The sequence below is a fragment of the Porites lutea genome, chromosome 4 (assembly GCF_958299795.1).
Source record: "Porites lutea chromosome 4, jaPorLute2.1, whole genome shotgun sequence".
Lineage (NCBI taxonomy): Eukaryota > Metazoa > Cnidaria > Anthozoa > Scleractinia > Poritidae > Porites > Porites lutea.
Window position 1 is genome coordinate 48213172 of NC_133204.1, and position 22411 is coordinate 48235582.

Here is a 22411-nt window from a genome sequence, read left to right on the forward strand (position 1 = left end):
CAAGTGGTTCAGTGAAGACTGGCTCCGAGTGATTCAGATCATTCCCGTGAGATATGAATCTGCTAATGGACTTGTACTTACTGGTGACGTCATGAAGTTAGCACAGTGTTTTCGAAGTTATGTGCGCTCAGAGACAAGTTATATACACAGAATTATACAGAGTCATGTGGGGTCTATTGAGGTTAGAAATTCATTTCGAATTCTATTCTAGTCATGTCAGAAACACAAATACCTTTGGCTATGTTTAACAGGTATGTTTGAGTGGCATAGGTGTAGCCAGGATTTTTCCAGAGGTACGCCTAATTTTCTTACAAATTATTGGGGTTTTTGTACCGCTAGCGCTGTTTGTGACATTGTCTTTGACTGACACAAGCACCCTAGGTTAACGTAGTCTTAACCCCTGCCATAAACTTCGTCAACTTCGAAAACAGGCCGAGGTGAAAACAACGCGCGCAATTTTCCCTCCTTCAGTGTATCTAAATATATCATTCAAAATTCAGTCCACCAATGAGTCAAATTGCTTCGCTGGTCGCTGGAAACCGACATTCGGGTGTAGGAAAAAAAAACAGTGCTGTTGTTTATTTCAAACAATTACAATTACAACACACTACATTTACAATTCATTACAATAAAATTCTAATTTTGGCTGAGGATTCAGATTCTCTTAAGTGACTTGTAACACGCTGTCATGCCTTGTAACACGCTGTGATGTCTTTGTCTTTAGGCTGAAGATGTTCCTTTTGCAGTGAAAACGTCGTCAGATCTTCTAACGGAAGAATCCTATTTGTACAAACAAACAGTGATTATTCTAACTGGAGCTTTAGGTACCTTTACACTTCTGGGGCTTCTCTTTCATTATTGCTTTTATAAAAAAGCACCATCAAGACATACATCAGAATCAGGTACTAAGATTTTATAAAAAATAATATACACCGAAATGAGAAAGAGCCTTTAGTAATACATGAATACAAAGATGAAAATAATAGCGTTGATGATAACGCAGGGGCGCCCAACGAGAATATAGTTCAAAACCACTTAAACATAGCATTGTTAAACGTATTTTAGTATTTAAACGGTAGATTGAGGCATATTTTTATCCCTAAAAATTTTTCATCTGTTCGGATTTTCTAGCTGAAAGTCTAGTGATCCGAAAATTATAAGGATCAAAACTTACTTTTTCGAAAATTTCACCCAGAAAAAAGGCCCCCGAAAATTCTAGGTGACCTTTTTAGGGTAAAAATAGGTTAAAAATAGGCAGTTATACCATTTTTTAGATGTTCGGAAATCCTAGGAGAGGCAGGCAAGCAAGAAATTTTATAACAAATGTTCCGAAAATTCTAGATCTCAAATCGTCTTCCGAACAGATATTTTCCGAAAATTGTCGTTGATAACGGTGGTAGTGGTGGTGGAGGTCTCGGTTATGATGGTGTGATGATGATGACGACAAACGTTAAAGATAATGGTGCTAATTATTATGGTGCAGATGCATGATGACGACGATGATTGTTTTAGTGTTAACGATGGTGATAATAGTATATGTGAGGATAATGTAAACTAAGGCTTGAAAAACCACTGCAAAAACCGTGAACGATCAATGAAGCTCTACGTTGGATCAAACAAGATCGTGATCAGTCGAAAAAGATAAAAATAGAATTAAGGTCAAAAGGACGTCTGCAAAGACTGAGCAAACAACGTGGAAAAGACTGAGGTATACAATATTTCGACCGGCCAATACCAGTCATTAGGTTTATTACGAAAAACCACGAATACATAGAATATATACTACTGTAAATAATAACGGAAGTTACATGGTATGACGTGGTAAGGTGTGGCTGCTAAGAAAAATAAACCGAAAAAAAGATAACGATTACATAATGATTATAGCTCGTCACATTTGTTCATTCCCAGAGGCTCGATGGTTTTGGCTTTATGAATGAGGTGCGCCTCACTGCTTTCCTAAGACAGTCGCGTTCATATCTAGTGTTTCAATTGGGATAAGTAACATATGGGAAACAGAGTGGCTATTACTGAGAAAGTGTTCTGAGCTGCGGTTTGGATCAAGCAACCGGAGGGTTAAGTTTAGGGCGTCTATGTTCATTAAAACGGTCCTTGAGGTGGCGTTTTGTTTCCCCAATATATATATATTGGAGGCGGCATTGAATCATGTAGATAGCATTAAAAGTATTACAAGTAATGTGAAATTTGATTTTGTCATATGTAGTGATGAGGGGTGGGGGTGTTGACAACATTCAAGAAAATGATAATAACGTGGCGATGTTAATAGCGGTGGCGATGGTTGTGATTTTGGTCATGATAATGGTGGTGGTGAGAAAGAATGATAGTTATTATAATGATGACGATGATAGTGGTGGTGATGATGATGACGGCCAGGTAAGTGATGGTGGTGACCGGGTAATGGTAAAAGTGATGCTGATGATGCTTACGATGCTGATGATGATGAGCAGGACGAGGATCATGCAGGATGGTGATGATGATGATGAGTCTAACCCTTTTGTTCTGAATTCTTATCTCAGCAGAGGACATCGTGGTAGTAACGACAAACGGCTCCCAAATAAAACGAACTGAGCCAATATCACAACTAAAGGAGGATATTTCTGAATTTTACGAATGTTTTAAGAAAAAGTATCTGACTTTACGCCACAAACATATAAAGGAACATAAAGAGCTTAGAAGATTGAATGATGACAAATATGGAACAGGCAAGCGGCAATTTGTGTTTTTTTAATTATTATTATTATTGTAACGTCGTTCGATTATTTATTGAGACAAAAGATAGTGTATTTATAAGTAGAAAATCTTAACGGTATGTATATAACTGGGAATAGTTAAGTTCGGTTTAATTATATATAGGTTGATTTAATCGAAAGGCAAAAAAAAATTAGTGGTTTTGAATTGCGCTTGACATCAGGAAACGTTCTGAATTCAATTTTAACTGCATATATAAAATTTTTAAAAAAGCAATTCTCTGCCAGTGTATTTCCTAAGAAACGAGAGTCAATTCACGACATCTCTTAAAACTGATTACAGTGTTAAATTATACAGAGGAAGACTACCTATTTAGCAAAAAGTTTTGAACCTAGTTTGAGGATTACAAATTTCATATTAAATTAATTATTTATATTTCTTATACACTTTCTTTCCACCAGGATCCAATGTAATCAAGAGCCTAGCGGAATTTACTGCAAGTAAGTTGACTGTGCAACATTCATGAGTTTCTTGGTATAAGACCACGTTCAACTTTTTCGCACCTAACCGTTAGTTAAGTAACTTGTCCTTAGTAATTAAATAGTCACAACTCCAGTACTATTACACATGAAGCCCTTTCACTCACTTCTCTGTAAAACCAATGTTGACCAAAAACATGTTATCGTAAAATTTTTAAGACTCTATTTATGCTGATATTGCCCATCTTAATTCCCCAGCTTTTCTTTAAAAGAAACCTCTGCAAGATAAATAATTTCTAATTGCTTCCTTTTTCATGTAGGTCGCAGGGGGCAGTACCAGGTGACTAAAGATGCTGATGTTAACTCAATATTTGAAGGAATGGACCTGAGCATGTTCGACAAAAGGAACAGCAAAAGATGGCGCTTCTAGAAAGGTCCTGGGCCTAAAACCGAGTATTGTTAGCAACTCGGCCGAATCAAAACATGAAATGAAGAAATTTTTATAGATATTTATACAAAATCAAAACATTTTCCCGGCTTTAAAAACAGCAAAAAGTGAAAATGGCTTAATGAACTTTTGCATGTTACCCGTCACCGTGACGAATAAACGAGACGCAAATTTAACCTTCCTGTTTACGATCCTAAACTTCACAATAAACGTGAAAGATAAGCAGCATCAAATTGATAATCAGTAACTCTTTGATGAGGGTTTGTCGTTTGAACAAGTGAGTGTCACTAAAGTGGAGAATTGACGTTTGTACTATGAGGACAAGTTTAATCACGGAAATGGGTTTGACAGAGCCGACTTCTTTCACATCAAGGCTGAAGTAGCATGTATCAGCAGCTTCTAAATGCTTCTACATATTTTTAGTAATAAATCTTACGCAAGTTTAAGAGTGGTACTAGTATACGAAAAGCCATGAATGGTGTTTCTAACGCCTTACCTGGTAATACATTACAAACACCAGCCCCATCAGTCAGTTTTCATATGGTGGATCAGCCTGTATAATTATGGTATTCGCAGCGAAAAATATCCTTGCATGATTACCCAGAGGCAAAGACACTGCAAGATTATATCTTCAAACATGAATGTTGGTTAGATATCGTTAAAAGGGCTGTCACGAGGATGATTATATTACTGTCATATAGGTCAATTCTGTACTTTGAACTCAATACTTCCTTTAGCGACTTTTAACCTACCGTATTTCCTCGAATAATAGCCGTCCCTCAATTAATCGCCTCCCTCGAATAATCGCCCCCCTTTGACAGAAATATTTAAAATAATCGCCTCCATTCTTTCCATCCGTTGCAACAGACGTCAGGAAACTGGTTCTGATGCCTAAGAATCTGATAGTCTTCAATAACTAAAACTGGACCGGCATTATTTTTGAAATTCAATTGGTGCAAAGACAAGTTTTAACTTCTTTAAAAGATATCAAATAGGCGTGGAATAGGCGGCCGCCCCTTTAAATAAAGAGGGCAATGTCTGTTAAATTTCTCGAGTTCTAAATGCTTGAAGAACCAGGGAACACTGAACTGTAAGACCAAAGCAAAAGTAAAAGCTACCCTTTTCCCAAGGTCCGTTTCTCCATAGCCTATAAATACGAGTAGATCTGGGTGAATTAGAGAGAGTCACACAAGCCCGAGTTTGCACTGAGAGCTTACCAGAATTCTCAAAACCCCTCGATTCTTAATATCAGGATTTGCAAAAACAAGAGAACTTTCCCATTTTCTCAATTTAAAAAAAAATTTAGACAGGTTTACATTGCCAACGTCAACGCGTCTATCCCAACAAGTTTCAAAAATAACAAATCTATGGGGCAAATGTTTTCTCCACTAGCTAGCAGGAGCAAAAAAGCTTTCTGAAAAAAAATTGCATTAAAAAGACCTCTTTAATTTTAACCTTTAAGCACATTTCGGCGTTAAGAAGTTTAGCTGTCGTTTCGTGTCATGATTCTCGGTGCCCAAAAGTTATGGCCACCCAAAACCCTTGAGGCAGTTCAGCCATCCGGAATGAACGATTGGCTCTGTAGAAAACATGGGTTTCTACGAAAAGAAGGCCCTCAGATTCGAAGAGAACGCTCGATTACCGAGACTTAACGAATGCCGATCGACTTCTAAATCAAAACAAAGCGTCAGTTTCCAGGCTTTTCTACAAAAAATATACGGGCAGATTTGACCAGAAACGACAAAAGACTACTTCAAAGTGGGAAGTTCAACTTTATTAGGCAAAATTTATAACCTTTATTTAGTCGAAATGTATGTTTCCTATAGTCCATGAATGAAGTTGAACTCTTATTTTTGGAATCCTACGCTAATATTCCAGGGGCCCCAACGAAAATATAGTTCAAAACCACTTAAACGTAGCATCGTTAAAGGTATTTTAGTATTTAAACAGTAGATATAGGCACATTTTTATCTCCTAAAAATTTTTCATCTGTTCGGATTTCCTAGCTGAAAGTCTAGTGGTCCGAAAATTATAGCGTTCAAAACTTACCTTTTCGAAAATTTCAGCAAGAAAAAAGGCTACCGAAAATTCTACGTGACCTTTTTAGGGGAAAAATCTGTTAAAAATGGCCAATTATACCATTTTTTAGATGTTCGAAAATCCTAGGAGAGGCAGGCAAGCAAGAAATTTGACAACAAAGGTTCCGATAATTTTAGATCTCAATCGTCTTCCGAACAGATATTTTCCGAAAATTGACGTTGGGTGCCCCTGATATTCTCGGAGGCGGGTTATGAATCGTTTCACAATTTCGAAGAATCTCGATTTTAACCTCGATAAGGCCTGTTTCAAACGTCGTGCTACTGCCTTGCTAAACTGGCTCGACTGTAGCTAGACTGCAGCACGACACGAGCACGACTTGGTTACAAACGTCGAATAGATCGGCTGTTGTCGAAAACAAAACACAAAAATAAAGAAACGGTTTAGCAAGCTTTTAAGTGTATTCTAATGTATTTATGATATATGAATTGGGTTCGGCACGGTGGTAGCACGACGTTTGAAACAAAGTCGAGCTACTGCCGTGTAGCACGGCAAGGCTTGCACTGCTACACGGCAGCAGCACAACTTGTTTTCAAACGTCGCCCTACGGTCGTACTAAAGTCGAATTCGATCATTTAACTGAGGCAAGGCAGTAGCACGACGTTTGAAACGGACCTAACTCAGGCAGCAATAAAAATGGACCCAAGCAAGGGTAAGGCATGAAGAGATTATTATGGTCTACTGGATATTCATGAGCTCAAGTCAACTCAGTGTAATAATACAGAAGAATCAAGATAGAAAAAGACAGTAAGGAGGGAATGAATTTAAAAGCAATACTGTATCTGAAACCACAATTTAAAGGTTTTTGGTAGAATTGAGTTATAATATTCTCGTAGTAAACAATACTGATTTATATAAGGCTAACCTAAAATTAACGAGCCCCCGTTTTTTCTTAGAATCCCTTGCATAATTATAAATGTTACCACAGAAAACAACAATAGTCCTAAGAACCATTGCTTGTGCATGTCTATCACATGATTACCGACCAATCACTGCACACCAAAGACAAGCCAATATTTTTGGAGAAAGAGTGCCTCCTAACATTCGCAAAGCGTTGTTTGCTTTCATTGGCAGCTCATGCGACTGTAACAATCAACTCCACGAACACTTAGGTGAGCTATAAATTGTTTTTAAAAATCTAAATAGCAACTAGCAGTTTCCAGCTTGAGACAAATCCTTGATTTCAATATGAAAAGTTTTCAGGCGATTTCGCTCTCCTAGAGGAAAGTAGCCCCGCATGACATCATGTGCAATCGGCGTAGTGAGTCAAATTTCTAGAAACTATCTAAAGCAGAAGTATCACTTCTGTTCTTAAGATTATTTTTAGTCTGCCAAGGATTTTAATGATTGACGCGATTGCTTACGGAAACAATAAGTTTTTTAGTCAATTTTCATAGGCATCTCAATTATCGTCGACACAGCGTAAGCATATCCATAATTTACTCAGAGTAGGATCCTATTAAACAACTGAAAACAGCAGGCGAAGAAATTGCAGGATTATATTGTCAAACATGAATTGTACGTAAATATCATAAGAATAAGAGCAACACCAATCAAATTTCTCCAGTCCAAAATGTATGCAGAACTAGGAAACACTGAACTGTACTTCGAAAGCTAAGAACCGAACATGACCTCCCGAATCAGTCAGTGAACGGCTAATATAATCATACACTTTACATCACTGTGTTGCAAGGAAACGTTAACAATTATTAATAAGCAATAGAAAACTTGTTTTCGTGTCTACTTAAACTGATATGAACCCGAGACAGTGTTGGGAGAATTCGAGACAGTCCCTTAAGAGACTCTCTTCCGCAATCGATATTTGTAACGAAATCGAAGTCGCAACGATCCAGTACTTGAAACAACGATCTTAGAGATTAAAGCGACTATCGCATTGCATTCCGATTTCAAGTTTGACAAGGTTAGTCCTACAATAAAGGCAACTGGAAATATGCCAAAACGTGTGCTGCACGTTCAGGGTTGAACGTTCTGTTCGCCCCAACTCGCAAGTAGCGTTATGTTGCAAAAAAAAAATTCTTGATACGACGCATGCGATGATTTGATGGAAAACGCGCGACCAAAACGACGTCCGCAAGTACCCACACACACAGAGGCTCATAACAAACTTGAGACGAAGTCGACGGTGTGCACTGAGAACGTTCCAGAATTCTTCCACACCCTCTGGTCTTTATGTCACGCTTTCAAAACACAGGAAAATGTATACCGTTCAGTCCTTTTAATTATACCATTAAAACCTTTTTTGACACATTTTTATTAAAAACGTCAACCCGTCTACCCGAAACAGGGTCCAGAGATGACAAATCTATTTGGATTTTATTCTCCCCAAGACTAGTTTGAACACAATACTTAACCAACCGTAAACAATGCCCCCTTTTTCTTACAACCGCATGAATAAAATAATTGTTACTAGACAAAACTATAAGCTATAAATTATAGACTTATAGCAACTAGCAGTTTCCACTGACCTGAAATTGAAAAGTTATATCCATGTTTTCGCTATGATAAATTTGTAGCCAGTTTCCCTTTACCTGAATAAAGCGACTTGTGCTTTAGGGCACATCGGTGCAACTGAACTTTCTAGACCCTCAACACAAAATGAGCAGAATCTTTAATTCTGTTGGTAAAATATGTCAGTGGTCAATGGATTATGCTACATTCCTTGATAAAACGACCAGTTTTCCTTAGCGTTAAGGGTTAATTAGAAACACGAGTTCAATCAGTCATACCGTCGTCGCAGAAAAAAATATCCATGATTTCTCAGTGTAGGCGCAGCGGAAAACAGAAGGAGGAAAAATTGCACGATTATTACGTCAACTATGACTTATAGTTCGAAATCTTAAGAATAGAGCAACACCAGTTTAATTTCTCCAGTCCAAAACGTTTCAAGAACCAGGGGAATCTGAACGGAAGCTTAAAAGTGAAAGTAACGGCCGACAATACCTTCTCTGATGCTCATTTTATAAGGAAAGCTTTTTTGCCAATTTGTTTTGATATCTCACATCACTTTACGTAAGTTGTAAGGAAACGTAAACATTTGAGTAATAGATGGTGTTGGTACCGTAAATTGAACATAGCAAATGGTTTGCTTTGAGAAAACAATTTTCAGTTCATACAAAGCGTACATTGGAAGCTGAAAACCTCCTTTTTGATAGAATCATTTGCATAAAACAATTGTTTTTACACAAAGCGTTAATTGTCCCAAGTACCACCACTAGCATCCCGGAGCATGTCTATCACATGAACATCGACCAATCACACCCGGAATCACTAGCAAATATTTTAAGAGAAAAATAGTTCACTAACATCCACAAAAGCGTTGCTTGCTTTCGTCGGCAGCTCATGCATCCTTAGCAATCATCCAGTCCACGAATTCTCAGGTGAGCAAAAATAGTGTCATTAAATCCTCTAGCCACTAACAGTTTCCAACGTGAGAAATTTATGCTGAGTCGGCTCCGCTTATAATTAGTGTGTTTGTTGCTGTACTCGAGGAAAGCGACTCCGATTTCGTACACTTCGGTCTCTCTAGACCCTCAAAACAAAGCAGCAGAATCTATAATTCCGTTTGAAACTATTATAGTCAGTCAAGGGTCGTAATATAACCAATACCAGTTTTCCAATGCGTCATGGATTAGAACCATCAGTTCCATCAATCAGTTTTCATTGTCATCAGCATATATCGTCGTCGCAGCAAAAATGTCCACAATTTCTCAGAAAAATCTCTTGTTCAGCCCCCGAAAACATTAGGCAAAGAATTGTCAGTCTAATATCGTCAACTTCGAATGTTAGCTAAATACCTTAAGAAATAAGAGCATTTAATGCAGGTTGATCAAATTTCTGCAAACCAAAATGTTTGATAAACTACAAGGAACATTGAGCTGTAGCTCGAAAACGAATTATAGCCAACCATCACTTCTTGTTACTGGGTTCGTCAACCTCTGAAGCACATTTTAAGCGAAAAGCTATTTACTTGATTAATTCAGGTAAAACTTTAACACTTAGGGCTTAGAGACCTTTTTCCGTGTTTGCATGCCGGGAATAAACCCCGCCGAGAGCCCGGTGGTTGGAGAATTAAAACTAATTAAGCAAACCCGAGATTGCGCTGAGAACTTTCCAGAACTCTCCAAGCCCCATAAGCTTTCATATGTGGTTCGTGGCAAAAACAGGAACCACTGAGTCCTGCTTTTTATAAGAATATAGTCATCTTAAAAATACCACGAACTAGGTCACATTTTTGACAAGTGTTTTAAGATAACTTCAACCGGTCTACATCAGACCAAGTTCCACAGATGAGCAAATTATGTCGCAAATTCTTCTTCATTAGACTGCCAAAAAAAACTTTTCTCGAAAACAATTTTTATGTCTTTTAATAGAGCTTTAGTTTAAGCCCCTTTAAAGGTTTGAAGAAGTTCAGTAGTTTTGTTTCAAACATTTTAGGTGTCAAAAACCAAAACTGGCTTCACGAAACCCTTGCGGCTGTTTTGCTTATTAAATCCGAAGTAAACAAGAGCTGTTGTTTTCAATTCTTCGAAATTTTTGAAAGTGCGCAACGAAGCGTTTCAAAGTTTCTACGAATCTTGCAGTTTAATAAACTCGTTGACTGACGCAAAATAATTGGACCTTAACAAGTTTAATGTAGAGATTATCATTGTCTATCTGTTAGGCAAGAGCAAAAAGTCATAAAACTCAAAATATAAGTAGAAAGAGACTAACTAAAGGTTAAATTGATAATAATTAAAAAAGGGTTTTAAAGCGATACCGTAACTGATCTGAACACTTGCCCAGTTACTAAGAGGAACTGAAACTGAAAATGAAAAAGAAAATTAATAATGACTGAAATATATGAATTTCAATATTCTTCAATTAATAACAATACTTTACCGCTCGAAAAATATCGATTTCCCCCCTTTCTTAGAATCGCTAAAATGAGACAAAAAGTCAGTTGTCCCAATTACCACCTACAGTATACTAAAGCGTGTCTATCACATGATTATCATCTAATCACACCGATGACTTGCCAAATTTTCAGGAATAAAGTGCTTTTTAGCGTTAACATCCACAAAGGCGTTGTTTGCTATTATTGCCAGCTCATGTTAGTAACAATCAACCCTACGAACTCTTAGGTGAGCTCTAAATTGATTTAAAAATTTAATAGCAACTATAGCAGTTTCCAGCTTGAGGCAAATCCTTGATTACACTATGAAAATACTATTTCGCCCTACTGGAGGAAAGTAACCCCGAATTATATGTACAGCGTATAGTGTGCTTCGGCGTATCAGTGAGTCAACTTTCTAGAACCTATCGAAAAAAGAAGTATCTTGAACCCTTTCTTTAAGTTCATTTCCAGTCTGCCAAGGGATTGCATATTCTTGACGTTTTTCTAAGAGGGATTGTTTCAAGAAACAAAAAAGTTTCGTCAGCTTTTCATCGGCGTATGCATTATCGTCGACGCAGCGAAAACATATCCACGATTTACTGAGAGTAGCATCCTGTTCAGCAACTGAAAACAGAAGGCGAAGAAACTGCAGGATTATCGATCGTCAAAAATGAATTTTAGTTAGGTATCATGAGAAATCAGAGCAACGTCAATCAAATTTCTACAGTCCAAAACGTATCCAGTACCAAGGGACACTGAACGTGCGCTGCACGTTCCTTTGTCAACGTTCTGGTCTCGAACTCGCAAGTAGCGATATCTTGCAAAACAATTCTTGATACGAAGCAAGCGACGATTTTGTAAAAAAAAAAAACAACCATTTCATGGAAAACGCGCGACCAAAACGACGTCCACATGCACAAGTACCCACACACAGAGGCTAAAGAGAAACGTGTGACGAAGTCGACGGTGTGCCCTGAGAACTTTCCAGAATTCTTCCACACCCTCTAGTCTTTATATCACGATAAAACACAGGCAAATGTTTTATATAATTTTTGTAAATAAAGTTCAGTCTTTTCAATTATACCATTAAAATTTTTTTTGAGAAACAAAAACAGGGTCCAGAGATGACAAATCTATTTGGATTTTGTTCTCCCCAAGACTGGCTTGAACACAATACTTAACCAACCGTAAACAATGCCCCCTTTTTCTTGGAACCGCTTGGATAAAATAATTGTTACTAGACAAAACTATAAGCTATAAATTGTAGACCTATAGCAACTAGCAGTTTCCACTGATTTGAAAAAAGTTATATCCTTGTTTCTGCTATAATAAATTTGTATCCAGTTTCCCTTTACCTGAATAAAGTGACTTGTGCTTTAGGGCACATCGGTGCAACTGAACTTTCTAGACCCTAAAAACGAAATGAACAGAATCTTTAATTCTGTTGGTAAAATGTGTCAGTCGTTAAAGAGTTTAAAGGATTATACTACATTCCTGGACAAAACAACTAGTTTTCCTAAGCGTACAGTGGGTTAATTAGAAACACCAGTTCCATCAGTCATATCGTCGGTCGCAGAAAAAAATATCCAAAAAAATATATAATAGCGGAAAACAGAAGAAGGAAAAATTGCACAATTATCATGTCAACCATGTATTATAGTTTGGAATCTTAAGAAACAGAGCAACGCCAGTTGAATTTCTCCAGTCCAAAACGTTTGAGGAAGCAGGAGACACTGAACGGTAGCTCGAAAGTGAAAGTAACCGACAATGCCTTCTCATACAAGCAAATGAGACTCTCGTGAAACTCTGAAGCTCATTTTAGAAGAAAAGCTATTTTGCCGATTTATTTTGATATCTTACATCACTAAGTTGTAAGCAAACGTAAACATTTGAGTAATAGATGGTGTTGGTACAATTCAACAGAGCAAGTGGTTTGCTTTGAGAAAGCGTACTTTGGAAGCTGAAAACCCCCTTTTTGATAGAATCATTTGCATAAATTGGTTCCACACAAAGCATTAATTGTCTCAAGTACCACCAATAGTATGCCAGTGCGTGTCTATCACGTGAACATCGACCCGGAATCACTAGCAAATATTTTAGGAGAAAAAGAGCTCAGTTACATCTACAAAGGCGTTGTTTGCTTTCATCGGCAGCTCATGCGTCTTTAGCAATCATCTCCACGAATTCTCAGGTGAGCAAAAATAGTGTTATTATATAAATCTTCCAGCAAGTAACAGTTTCCAACGCGACAAATTTATGCTGAGTGTCTCCGTTAATAATTATTGTGTTTGTTGCTGTACTCGAGGAGAGCGACTCCGATTTCGTACACTTCGGTATAAGTCGTCTTTCTAGACCCTCAAAACAAAGCAGCAGAATCTATAAGTCCGTTTGAAACTATTATAGTCAGTCAAAGGTCGTAATTTAACCAATACCAGTTTTCCTAAGCGTAATGCATTAGAACCATCAGTTCCATCAATCAGTTTTCATTGACATCAGCATATATCGTCGTCGCAGCAAAAATGTCCACAATTTCTCAGAAAAATCTCTTGTTCAGCACCCTAAGAGAGTAGGCAAGGAAGTTTTAGTCTAATAGCGTCAACTATGAGTGTTAGTTAAGAAAAAAGAGCAATTAATGCGAGTTGATCAAATTTTGACCAAAATGTTTGATTAATTACAAAGAACACTGAGCTGTAGCTCTAAAGCGAATTATAGCCAACCATTACTTCTCGTTACTGGGTTCGTCAACCTCTAAAGCACATTTTGAACGAAAAGCTATTTTCTTGATAAATCTTTAACATTTGGGGCTAAAACTTTTTCCATGTTTGCATAGCCTCGAAAAAACACGAGAGGGTGGTTGGAGAATTCGAGTTAGTTATGCAAACCCGAGATTGCGCAGAGAACTTTCCAGAACTCTCCAAGCCCCATGAGCTTGCATATGTGGCTGGTGGCAAAAACAGGAACAACTGAGTCCTGCCCTTTATGACAATTTCGTTAGTCATCTCAAAAATACCCCTAACTAAGTGAAATTTTTGACAAATGTTTTGAGGTAACTTCAAACGGTCTACATAAGAACAAGTTCCACAGATGAACAAATTATTAAATTCTTCGTCACTAGACTGCCCAAAAAAACCTTTCTAAAACAATTTTTTATTTTTTTTATAGAGCTTTAGTTTAAGCGCCTTAATGGTTTGAAAAAGTTCAGCAGCTTTGTTTCAAATACTTTAGGTGTCAAAAGCAAAAACTGGCTTCACGAAACCCTTGCGGCTGTTTTGCTTATTAAATCCGAATAAACATGAGCTGCTAGTTTGAATTCTTCGAAATTTCTGAAAGTGTGCGACGAAGCGTTTCATACTTTCTACGAATCTCAGTTTTAATAAACTCGTTGACTGACGCAAAATAATTGGACCTTAACAAGTTTAATGTAGAAATTATCATTGTCTATTTGTTAGGCGAGAGCAAAAAGTCGTAAAACTCGAAATATAAGTAGAAAGAGTAAATTGATAATGATTAAAAAAGGGTTTTAAAGCGATACCGTAACTGATCTGAGCACTTGTCCAGTTACTCAGGGGAATTGAAAGTGAAAATGTTGAAAACTGCTCGAAAAATATTGATTTCCTCCCTTTCTTAGAATCGCTAAAATAGACAAAAAGTCAATTGTCCGGATTACCACCTATAGTATGCTAAAGCGTGTCTATCACATGATTATCATCCAATCACACCTGTCCAGTGACTTGCCAAATTTTCGGGAATAAAGTGCTTGTTACTAGACAAAACAATAAGCTATAAATTGCAGGCCTATAGTAACTAGCAGTTTCCATGACTTGAAAAAAAATTATATACTTATTTCCGCAATGATTAATTTGTAGCAGGTTTCCCTCTAGCTGAAGAAAGCGACTTGTGCTTTTGTAAGGGCACATTGGTGTAAGTCATCTTTCTAGATCCTCAAAACGAAATCAGCAGAATCTTTAATTCCGTGTGTAAAATATGTCAGTCTGTCAATGGATTGCATAATACTGGAAAAAAATAATAAGTTTTCCTATAAGAAAGCTTTAGTTTTAGGATAAAATCGTCAGCTATGAATGTTAGTTAAGTATCTTGAAAAATAAGAGCAATTAATGCCAGTTGATCAAAGTTTTCCAGACCAAAAAGTTTGATCATCTACAAGAAATATTGAGCTGTAGCTCGAAAGCGAATAAGCCGACCTTTACTTCGCGTTACTGGGTTCGTCTACCTTTAAAGTTCATTTTCAACAAAAAGCTATTTCCTTGATTAATTCAGATAAAACTTTAACTTTAGGGCTTAGAGAACTTTTCGTTGTTTGCATGGCCTGGAATAAACACGAGAGGGTGGTTGGGAGGTTCAAGCTACTTATGCAAACCCGAGATTGCGCTAAGATCTTCTTTAGAACTCTCCAAGCCCCATGAGCTTTCATATGTGACTCTTGGCAAAAAAAAGGAACAACTGAGTCCCATTTTTTTTTTAATAACAATATCGTTAGTCATCTGAAAAATACCACGAACTGAGACCAGGGGCGTAGCCAGGGTTTTTCAAAGGGGGGGTCACAGAGGATACTCACCAGATTGTCATGTCGACTATATATGGTTTATACCGATGCTCTCCCTCGTGTATCGGCGGGCTCAGTCGTATTATCGCGGCATGAAGGCCCATATTAACTAAAGACAAGAGCCGTTGACGAAAATACTTTACAAAAAAACAAATTTTAAAAGTGGGCTTTTCAACAATGGCTTTTACGGCCAAGATATAGGTTGTTTGCTCAAAAGAAGGCCTACCAAGGGGGGGTCACGGGCACCCCAGGACCCACCCCCCCCCCCCCCCCCCCTAGCTACGCCCCTGGAGACACATTTTTGACAAACTTTTAATGGTAACTTCAATCGGGCTACATCAGAACAAGTTCCACAGATAAAAAAAATATGTGGCAAATTTTTCTTTTGTAGAGTAGCATAAAAAAAACGCTTCTTGAACAAATTATAATTTTTTTTAATATGGCTTAAATTTGAGCCACTTTAATGGTTTCAAGAAGTTCATCAGTTTTGTTTCAAATATTTTAGGTGGAAAAGCTAATAAACGGCCACTCGAAACCCTTGCGGCAGTTTTGCTTGTAAAATCGGAAGTAAACATGAGCTGCTGTTTTAAAATTCTTCGAAATTTTTGAAAAGTGTGAGACGAAGCGTTTCATAGTTTCTACGAATCTCAGTTTTAAACGCGTTGACTGAGGCAAAATAATTCAACCTTAACAAGTTTAATGCCGGGGTAGAGATTATCATTGACTAATTGTTGTGCGAGAGCACAAGTCGTAAAACTCAAAAGTAGAAAGAGACTAAGGTAAGACTGATAATGATTTAAAAAGGGTTTTTAAAGCGATACCATTACTGATCTGAACTCTTGTCCGGTTACTAAGGGGAAATTAAACTGAAAATGAAAAATAAAATTCATAATTTGATTGGAAAGGTATGAATTTTAATATTCTTCTACTAATAACTGTTACAATACTTTACGGCTCGAGAAATGATTTCCTCTTGTAAGCTGAATTTGAAAGCTATTATTTTCAGAACCGTCCTTTTCCTAAAATCGTTCAACACAAAGAAACATTGGTAGACAAAAAATCAATTGTCCCATTCAATTACCACACTATTTTAAAGCGTGTCTATCACGTGATTGTCATTCAGTCACACCAAGGACTTGCCACGTTTTCGGAAATAAAGTGTTTGTTAGCGTTAACATCCACAAAGGCGTTGTTTCCTTTGATTGGCAGCTCATGCGTTTGTAACAATCAACTCCACAAACTCTTAGGTGAGCTATTATAAATTGTTTTTAAAATTTGATACATCATTGTAGCAACTAGCAGTTTCCAGCTTGAAGCAAATCCTTTATTACACTATGAAAAGTTTGCAGGCGATTTCGCCCTCCTAAAGGAAAGTAACCCTGCATTACATTAAGTGTACTTCGGTGTATCAGTGAGTCAACTTTCCAAAAAGTATTGAAAGCAGAAGAATCTTTAATTCTGCTTTTAAGAACATTTCCAGTCTGCCAATGGATTTAATATGATTAATGTTTTTCTAAGCGCGATTGTTTCAAGAAACAATTGGTCGGTTATTTGAACGATATCTAAGTTAGACCGCGGTTTAGGAAATCTTTGGACCTCCAGATCTCTTCTTCCTTGGGTTATTTTAAGAGGGAAAATGTTTTTCTAGTCTACGCTATATGCTTCCATGAAATTGTTCACGATAAATGGTGTTTCGTAAAAGCGTTCGGCAAACTGAAAATGGCTTAGAACGCGGTTTTGTTAAACACTGGCTAAACTCCGTTTAAGTAACTGGCCCAATAAGTTCCGTCAGTTTTCATCGGCATCTGCATAATTTATCGTCGATGTTAGGATCCTGTTCAGCAACCGAAAACAGAGGGCGAAGAAATTGCAGGAGTATATCGTCAACCATAAATTTTAGTTAGGTATCATAAGAAATAAGGGTAACACTAGACTTTGTCAAAGTCCTTCGCTTTCCGTTTCCAGTTTCAGTGGTAGGCCCCAGCGCGAAAGACTTTTATCCCCTGCGCCAAATTTACATTAGGAATCACGAACGGTTTTTACTCATGGCCGTCAATCAACCTCAATCACGCAACATGAAATATGACTTCAGCTGTTTTGATCCAATACAAATTCAAATTAAGACGATGATTGCAGCAGTCCTTTATTGCCTTCGAGGTACGAGAAAGCAGCCCCTAATTTGTGTTGGGTGTTCTGTGAATTATTGGGTGTCCTGTGCAATTAATAAGGGAGGCTTTATCGAGATTGCATTCTTCGTCGTCGTCGACACACATTTGCCTCGCTTTGAGGCGCTTCCTTACGCTTTGCCTCACTTTGACGCGCTAACTCAAGTGGTGATTCGTGTGTCCTCGGCGTTCATCTTTCAAACGTTTGCTGAGGTCTGCTATTCTGTCTTCGTAAATCGTTCATCTTTTAAAAGTGAGCTGAATTTTCGTAAAGCGTGCATATTTAAGAGTTTGCTGAAGGTCTACTATCGATCTGTGTTTAATGAATCTTCCAAAGCATTCATCTTTCAAAAGTGTGCTGAAAGTTTACACCCTGAGTAAAATCTTACTTTCTTTGGAAAATGCATGCTACTCCTGGTGCATGCATCAAACCGGGTTGTTTAGCTCGGCGTCCGTTGTGCCACAAAGTAAATTTACCGGCGAGTTGTAAAGTTCAGCGTCTCTTGTGCCACAAAGTTAATCTAGTGAGTTGTGTAGCTAGGCGGCTGTAATGCTACAGAGTAACTCTACCGAGTTGTGTAGCTCGCCGGCCGCTATTCCACAAAGTAAATCTACCGAGATATGAAGCTCGGCGGCACCATTTCATCATGACTTGTGATATTTTCGGCGCTGAACAAACGAATATTCTAGCTCTATGTTATTTATTTGGAGAAACATCACCAGCCCACAGTAGCGCCACTCAAGCCACTGAAATCAATACACTCGACCAAATTACTGGAAAAGTTATTGACGTGAGCCGCACCGCACATTCCACTGAAGGCTTCGATGATTCCCTTGAAACGTGTGAAATTGAGGTGTAGTGTAATGCATCAGTCAATTCCACCTGCGCCCAGCCCCCCCCCCCCCCCCCGGGCGGCAGCTGGACGCAGCCCAGCGGGCTGTCAGTCCCGGGGGTGGGGCATTGGCAAATTTTGCACTGCCCGGGGGACGGGCATTTGCCAACCCCCGGGACATACCCGAGCTTTTGACACGCACGCGGTTCTATCAAAATATAACTACACAGGAGGTTTTACTGAAAAAAAAGCAGATTGGCTTATCTGTTAAGGACAGGAATAAATTGTAGAGGGTTGTAAAGGCATGTTCTCGATTCTACATGTAGGTATGCATTTCTTCATTGCTTTTCAAGCCCGAATTACGTAACGAAATTGGAGCTATCGATGTGAATCAACGTTTCTTGGTTATTGAATCAAATTTTTGTTGATATTATTTGAAGAACATCTTTTCATATTTATAAAACTATTCATAACATATAACTTTACGGCGCTCTATTAATTTTAATGTCAATAATTTTGTATTAATTAGAATCCTCAGCGCTGTTACAAAGGAAGACGTTAGATACAAAAAATCGCACATTAAAATGCTTAAAATGGCACCATTTGACCGTACGATCAATGAAAAATGTTGCAGTGTTGACGGACGACGGGGCATTTGCCCTCTTTTTTCGTCCCCACCCCCGGGAATTTGCCATCCAAGGCAAAAAAAATGCTAATGCCCGGGGGTCAGCCGGAAGGGGGGAGGGCTGGGCGCAGGTGGAATTGAGTGATGCATAAGTGAACCAGTGTTCAAACACTATCATTGTGCCCCAGCATTCACCACAAAAATGTGGTCTTGGGTCGTTCTTTAATATCATCACAAGTTACGAAGACTTGCCAGTAACAGTTTCCGGCATTTTATAGTAAATTTCAGTAATTGTCTACATTATTAAATAAAGTTAATGATTACATCTAAAACTCTGTCAACTGTTTGCTTTTTAACAGTACCTGGGCCGGGTTGTTCAAAGCTGGGTCAAGGTAACCCAGGCGAGGAGGGTTAGTGCGAAATTTTAACTCAAATGTGAAAGCTTCATTTTGCAAACAAGTTGATGATTGTCCCGCTCTTAAAAATAACTGAGAAAATTATCCAAAGAAATGTTTTTTTAACAAAAACAAAAAGAAACCCGGGTTAAGCGCTGATCGGCCTTCTAACAACTGCGCCCTGACTGTAGAACATCTATTGCGTCAGTAAAAGTTCTTTATACGCCCGAAGGAGTCTGGCCAGTGTCTCCTCAAATAACAAGCACTTGAGACGAACCATACGACATCACGCGGATCACTAGCCTTCAAAACCTTTTCATTACGATACACAGTTTAAATCGAGGTTTCGCTGTACGCAACCCTTACGTTCAAAATATGAAATAATCATAGTTATCTATCGCAAGAACCATCCACCCTTTCCCCTCAACTGCTACCTGTACGCCTAGCAAACATATCGAACGCACTCTCCTAAGCTCCGATTACTCGTAGTTTTTAATGCAGATTGTATTAATTCGATTATTTCGTGTTCAACGTCTCCTCTATATCGCCTGTATTCAAACAAAAAGCAGAGTGCAGTGTGTTCTATCAAACTGTTTACACAACAAAGATGTTCGCTAACATCTCTGCGGTTGAAAGGATGAGTTTTTGTCGGCATCAGCAGATAGCGACTCATGCAAGAGCTTGATATTTGAAATTGCCCCTTCTGTTTTCGATTTTTTTACGGTATGGGAAAAGAGACGAAATTTCGCCCATTTGTTTGGTTGTTGTAGCACCGATAGCACGTCTCTTAGCCTTAGATGTTGATCCCTCGATTTGATTTTCGCTGGCAGCTGACGGTTAAAAGCGCATTGAGCACATACACCATGAAAAATTTTCTCTAACCTTCAGGGCCGAGTTGTTCGAAGCTGGGTTAAAATAACCCAGGGTTAGTGCGAGATTTGAATTCAGATTTGAAAGCTCAAAAAGTATTTCAGTTTTAATTATTTTTGTCTACAAGTTGATGATGAAAATAACAGAGAAATTATCCGAGAAAATGCTTTTGAACACAAGAAAAAGAAATCAGGATTAATTTTAACCCCAAGTTAAGCGCTAATCGGCCTTCGAACAACTGGGCCCAGAACTTTTTCTGTTAGTTTTTTGTTTCCATCACCACAGTTTCGGCAAATTATTTGTGACTGTTGTTCCGAATGAATAAATACACAACCGACGAGAAATTCCAGATTATTAAAAAATAGGAAGTTTTCGTCCGCTCTGCACCTGTAAACGGTCGCCTCCTTTTTTCTAAATTGTTATAAATCCGAACTCCAATTTAACCTTGGAACCCGTATGTAGCCAAGTAATTTTCTATGTTAATGTTCAATATATAGTTGTTGTTCCTTTCTCTTTTACTTAACTTTTATTTCACCTTGTTTCATGTGTTGTTATATTGATTTTTTTGGTATATACTCTCTCGGCTGAAAACTTCATGTCAAAGATAACGTCAATAAAGTCAATATTTAACAGGGCAGGATTCTCTTTTGATTCACTGCATCGTTGACAAGCATTGTCGGGAAGAACAACGTGAAATTAAGCGTTAGTGGAATTCTTTTTTCCTTACCAGTCGTGAGACTACCAAAAGCCGGATTTTCCACGCAGAAAAAATATTACCAATCAGTCCGAACAGTTTTTATTTTGACATACTTTGACAGCTCCGCCCAGTCTGGACGCAAATAGTTCGCGCCAAAATGACGTCACTTCATACGATTACAAGTCGAACTCCCCGCTCCCGGTCTCTCCACAGGGCACCCACACAATCTGTGTGTGTAACCGAAGTCATTTTATAGTAAATGTAATGGATTTACCGTTTGCCTCACCCATAGCGATATATCGCTAAGAATGTTTATAAATCAATGTTAAATAAACGTTAAATTACCTTACCTGTGGTATATAGTCGTCCATTTGCCTCAAAAGCATTTTTTGAGCGATTTTGAAGGATTTTAAGTTCGACGATTATTGTGGTCTCTTGCTCACTTTGCCAGCGAAAACATACACAATTTCTAGCTCGCACTTTGCGCTTGACAAAACATTTCGAGCTCGACTTGAGGGCAAGTCTGGAGCAACACCAATCAAATTTTTTCTCATCTAAAGCGTATCCAGTACCAGGGGACACTGAAGACCAACTGAACGGTACCTCGAAAGCGAAAGAAACCAACCATGACTTCCAGAAACAGTCCGTGAACGTCTAATGCGTATTACCCGATTTAATCAGATATTTTACATCACTGTGTTGTAAGCAAATGTTAACATTTATTAACGAGCAATAGAGTACTAAAGTGTGACGTCATAAAAATGAAATTTCTGAAATTATGGGATTTGTCAGGATATTCTGAAAGAACAATGTCCAAGAGGCCTACTTGCCAAAATGAGCATTTCGGGGCAAATTGTCTCTGAGATCGTAGCCCAGTTATGCTTAGAAAACTCCATACCAACCCTTCTAAATTTTTTTGGGGTCGACCCAAAAAAAAATTAGAAGGGTTTGTATGGAGTTTGCTGAGTATAACTGGGCTACGATCTCAGAGACAATTTGCCCCGAAATGCTCATTTTTGGCAAGTAGGCCTCTTGGACATTGTTCTTTCAGAATATCCTGACAAATCCCATAATTTCAGAATTATTGGGCTACTGGTATATTGTAGAGTTATAGCAACTAGCAGTTTTCACGGACTTGAAAAAAGTTACATCCTTGTTTCCGCTCTCATGATAAATTTGTGGCCGGTTTCCCTCTAGCTGAAGAAAAGTTCTTGTGCTTTATGGCACATCGGTGTAAGTCAACTTTCTAGACCCTCAAAAAACGAAATTAGCAGAATCTTTAATTTTGTTTGTAAAATATGAGCGTAGTGGGGTAATTAGAAACACCAGTTCCATCAGTCACGTGCACACCGTCGTCACAGAAAAAAATACCCATGATTTTCGGCTCAGCGTAGGCTCTTCAGTGTTCAGCAGCAGAAAACAGGAGGAGGAAAAATTGCACGATTATTATGTCAACTATGAATTTATAGTTTGGTATCTTGAGAAATAGAGCACGCCAGCTGAATTTCTCCAGTCCAGAACATTTGAAGAACCACGGGACCATGGACTGTAGCTCGAAAGTGAAAGTAACTGACAACTAACCTTCTCGTACAAGTAACTGAGACGTTCGTGAACCTCTGATGCTCATAAAGTTATTTT

General features: G+C 38.2%; 1 protein-coding gene across 1 annotated transcript in view; it reads left to right on the top strand.

The window, feature by feature from the left end:
* Positions 1 to 3717, top strand: part of LOC140934796 (uncharacterized) — a 34181-nt gene extending 30464 nt beyond the window's left edge. Inside the window, exons 32-36 of the mRNA XM_073384362.1 lie at positions 1 to 181; positions 725 to 902; positions 2535 to 2734; positions 3064 to 3088; positions 3506 to 3717. The exon at positions 1 to 181 is cut by the window's left edge and continues 97 nt beyond it. Coding sequence (XP_073240463.1) covers positions 1 to 181; positions 725 to 902; positions 2535 to 2734; positions 3064 to 3088; positions 3506 to 3615 — 694 coding nt within the window. The 3' untranslated portion in view covers positions 3616 to 3717. The remainder of the gene's footprint in view (positions 182 to 724; positions 903 to 2534; positions 2735 to 3063; positions 3089 to 3505) is intronic.
* The last annotated feature ends 18694 nt before the right edge of the window (positions 3718 to 22411 follow it).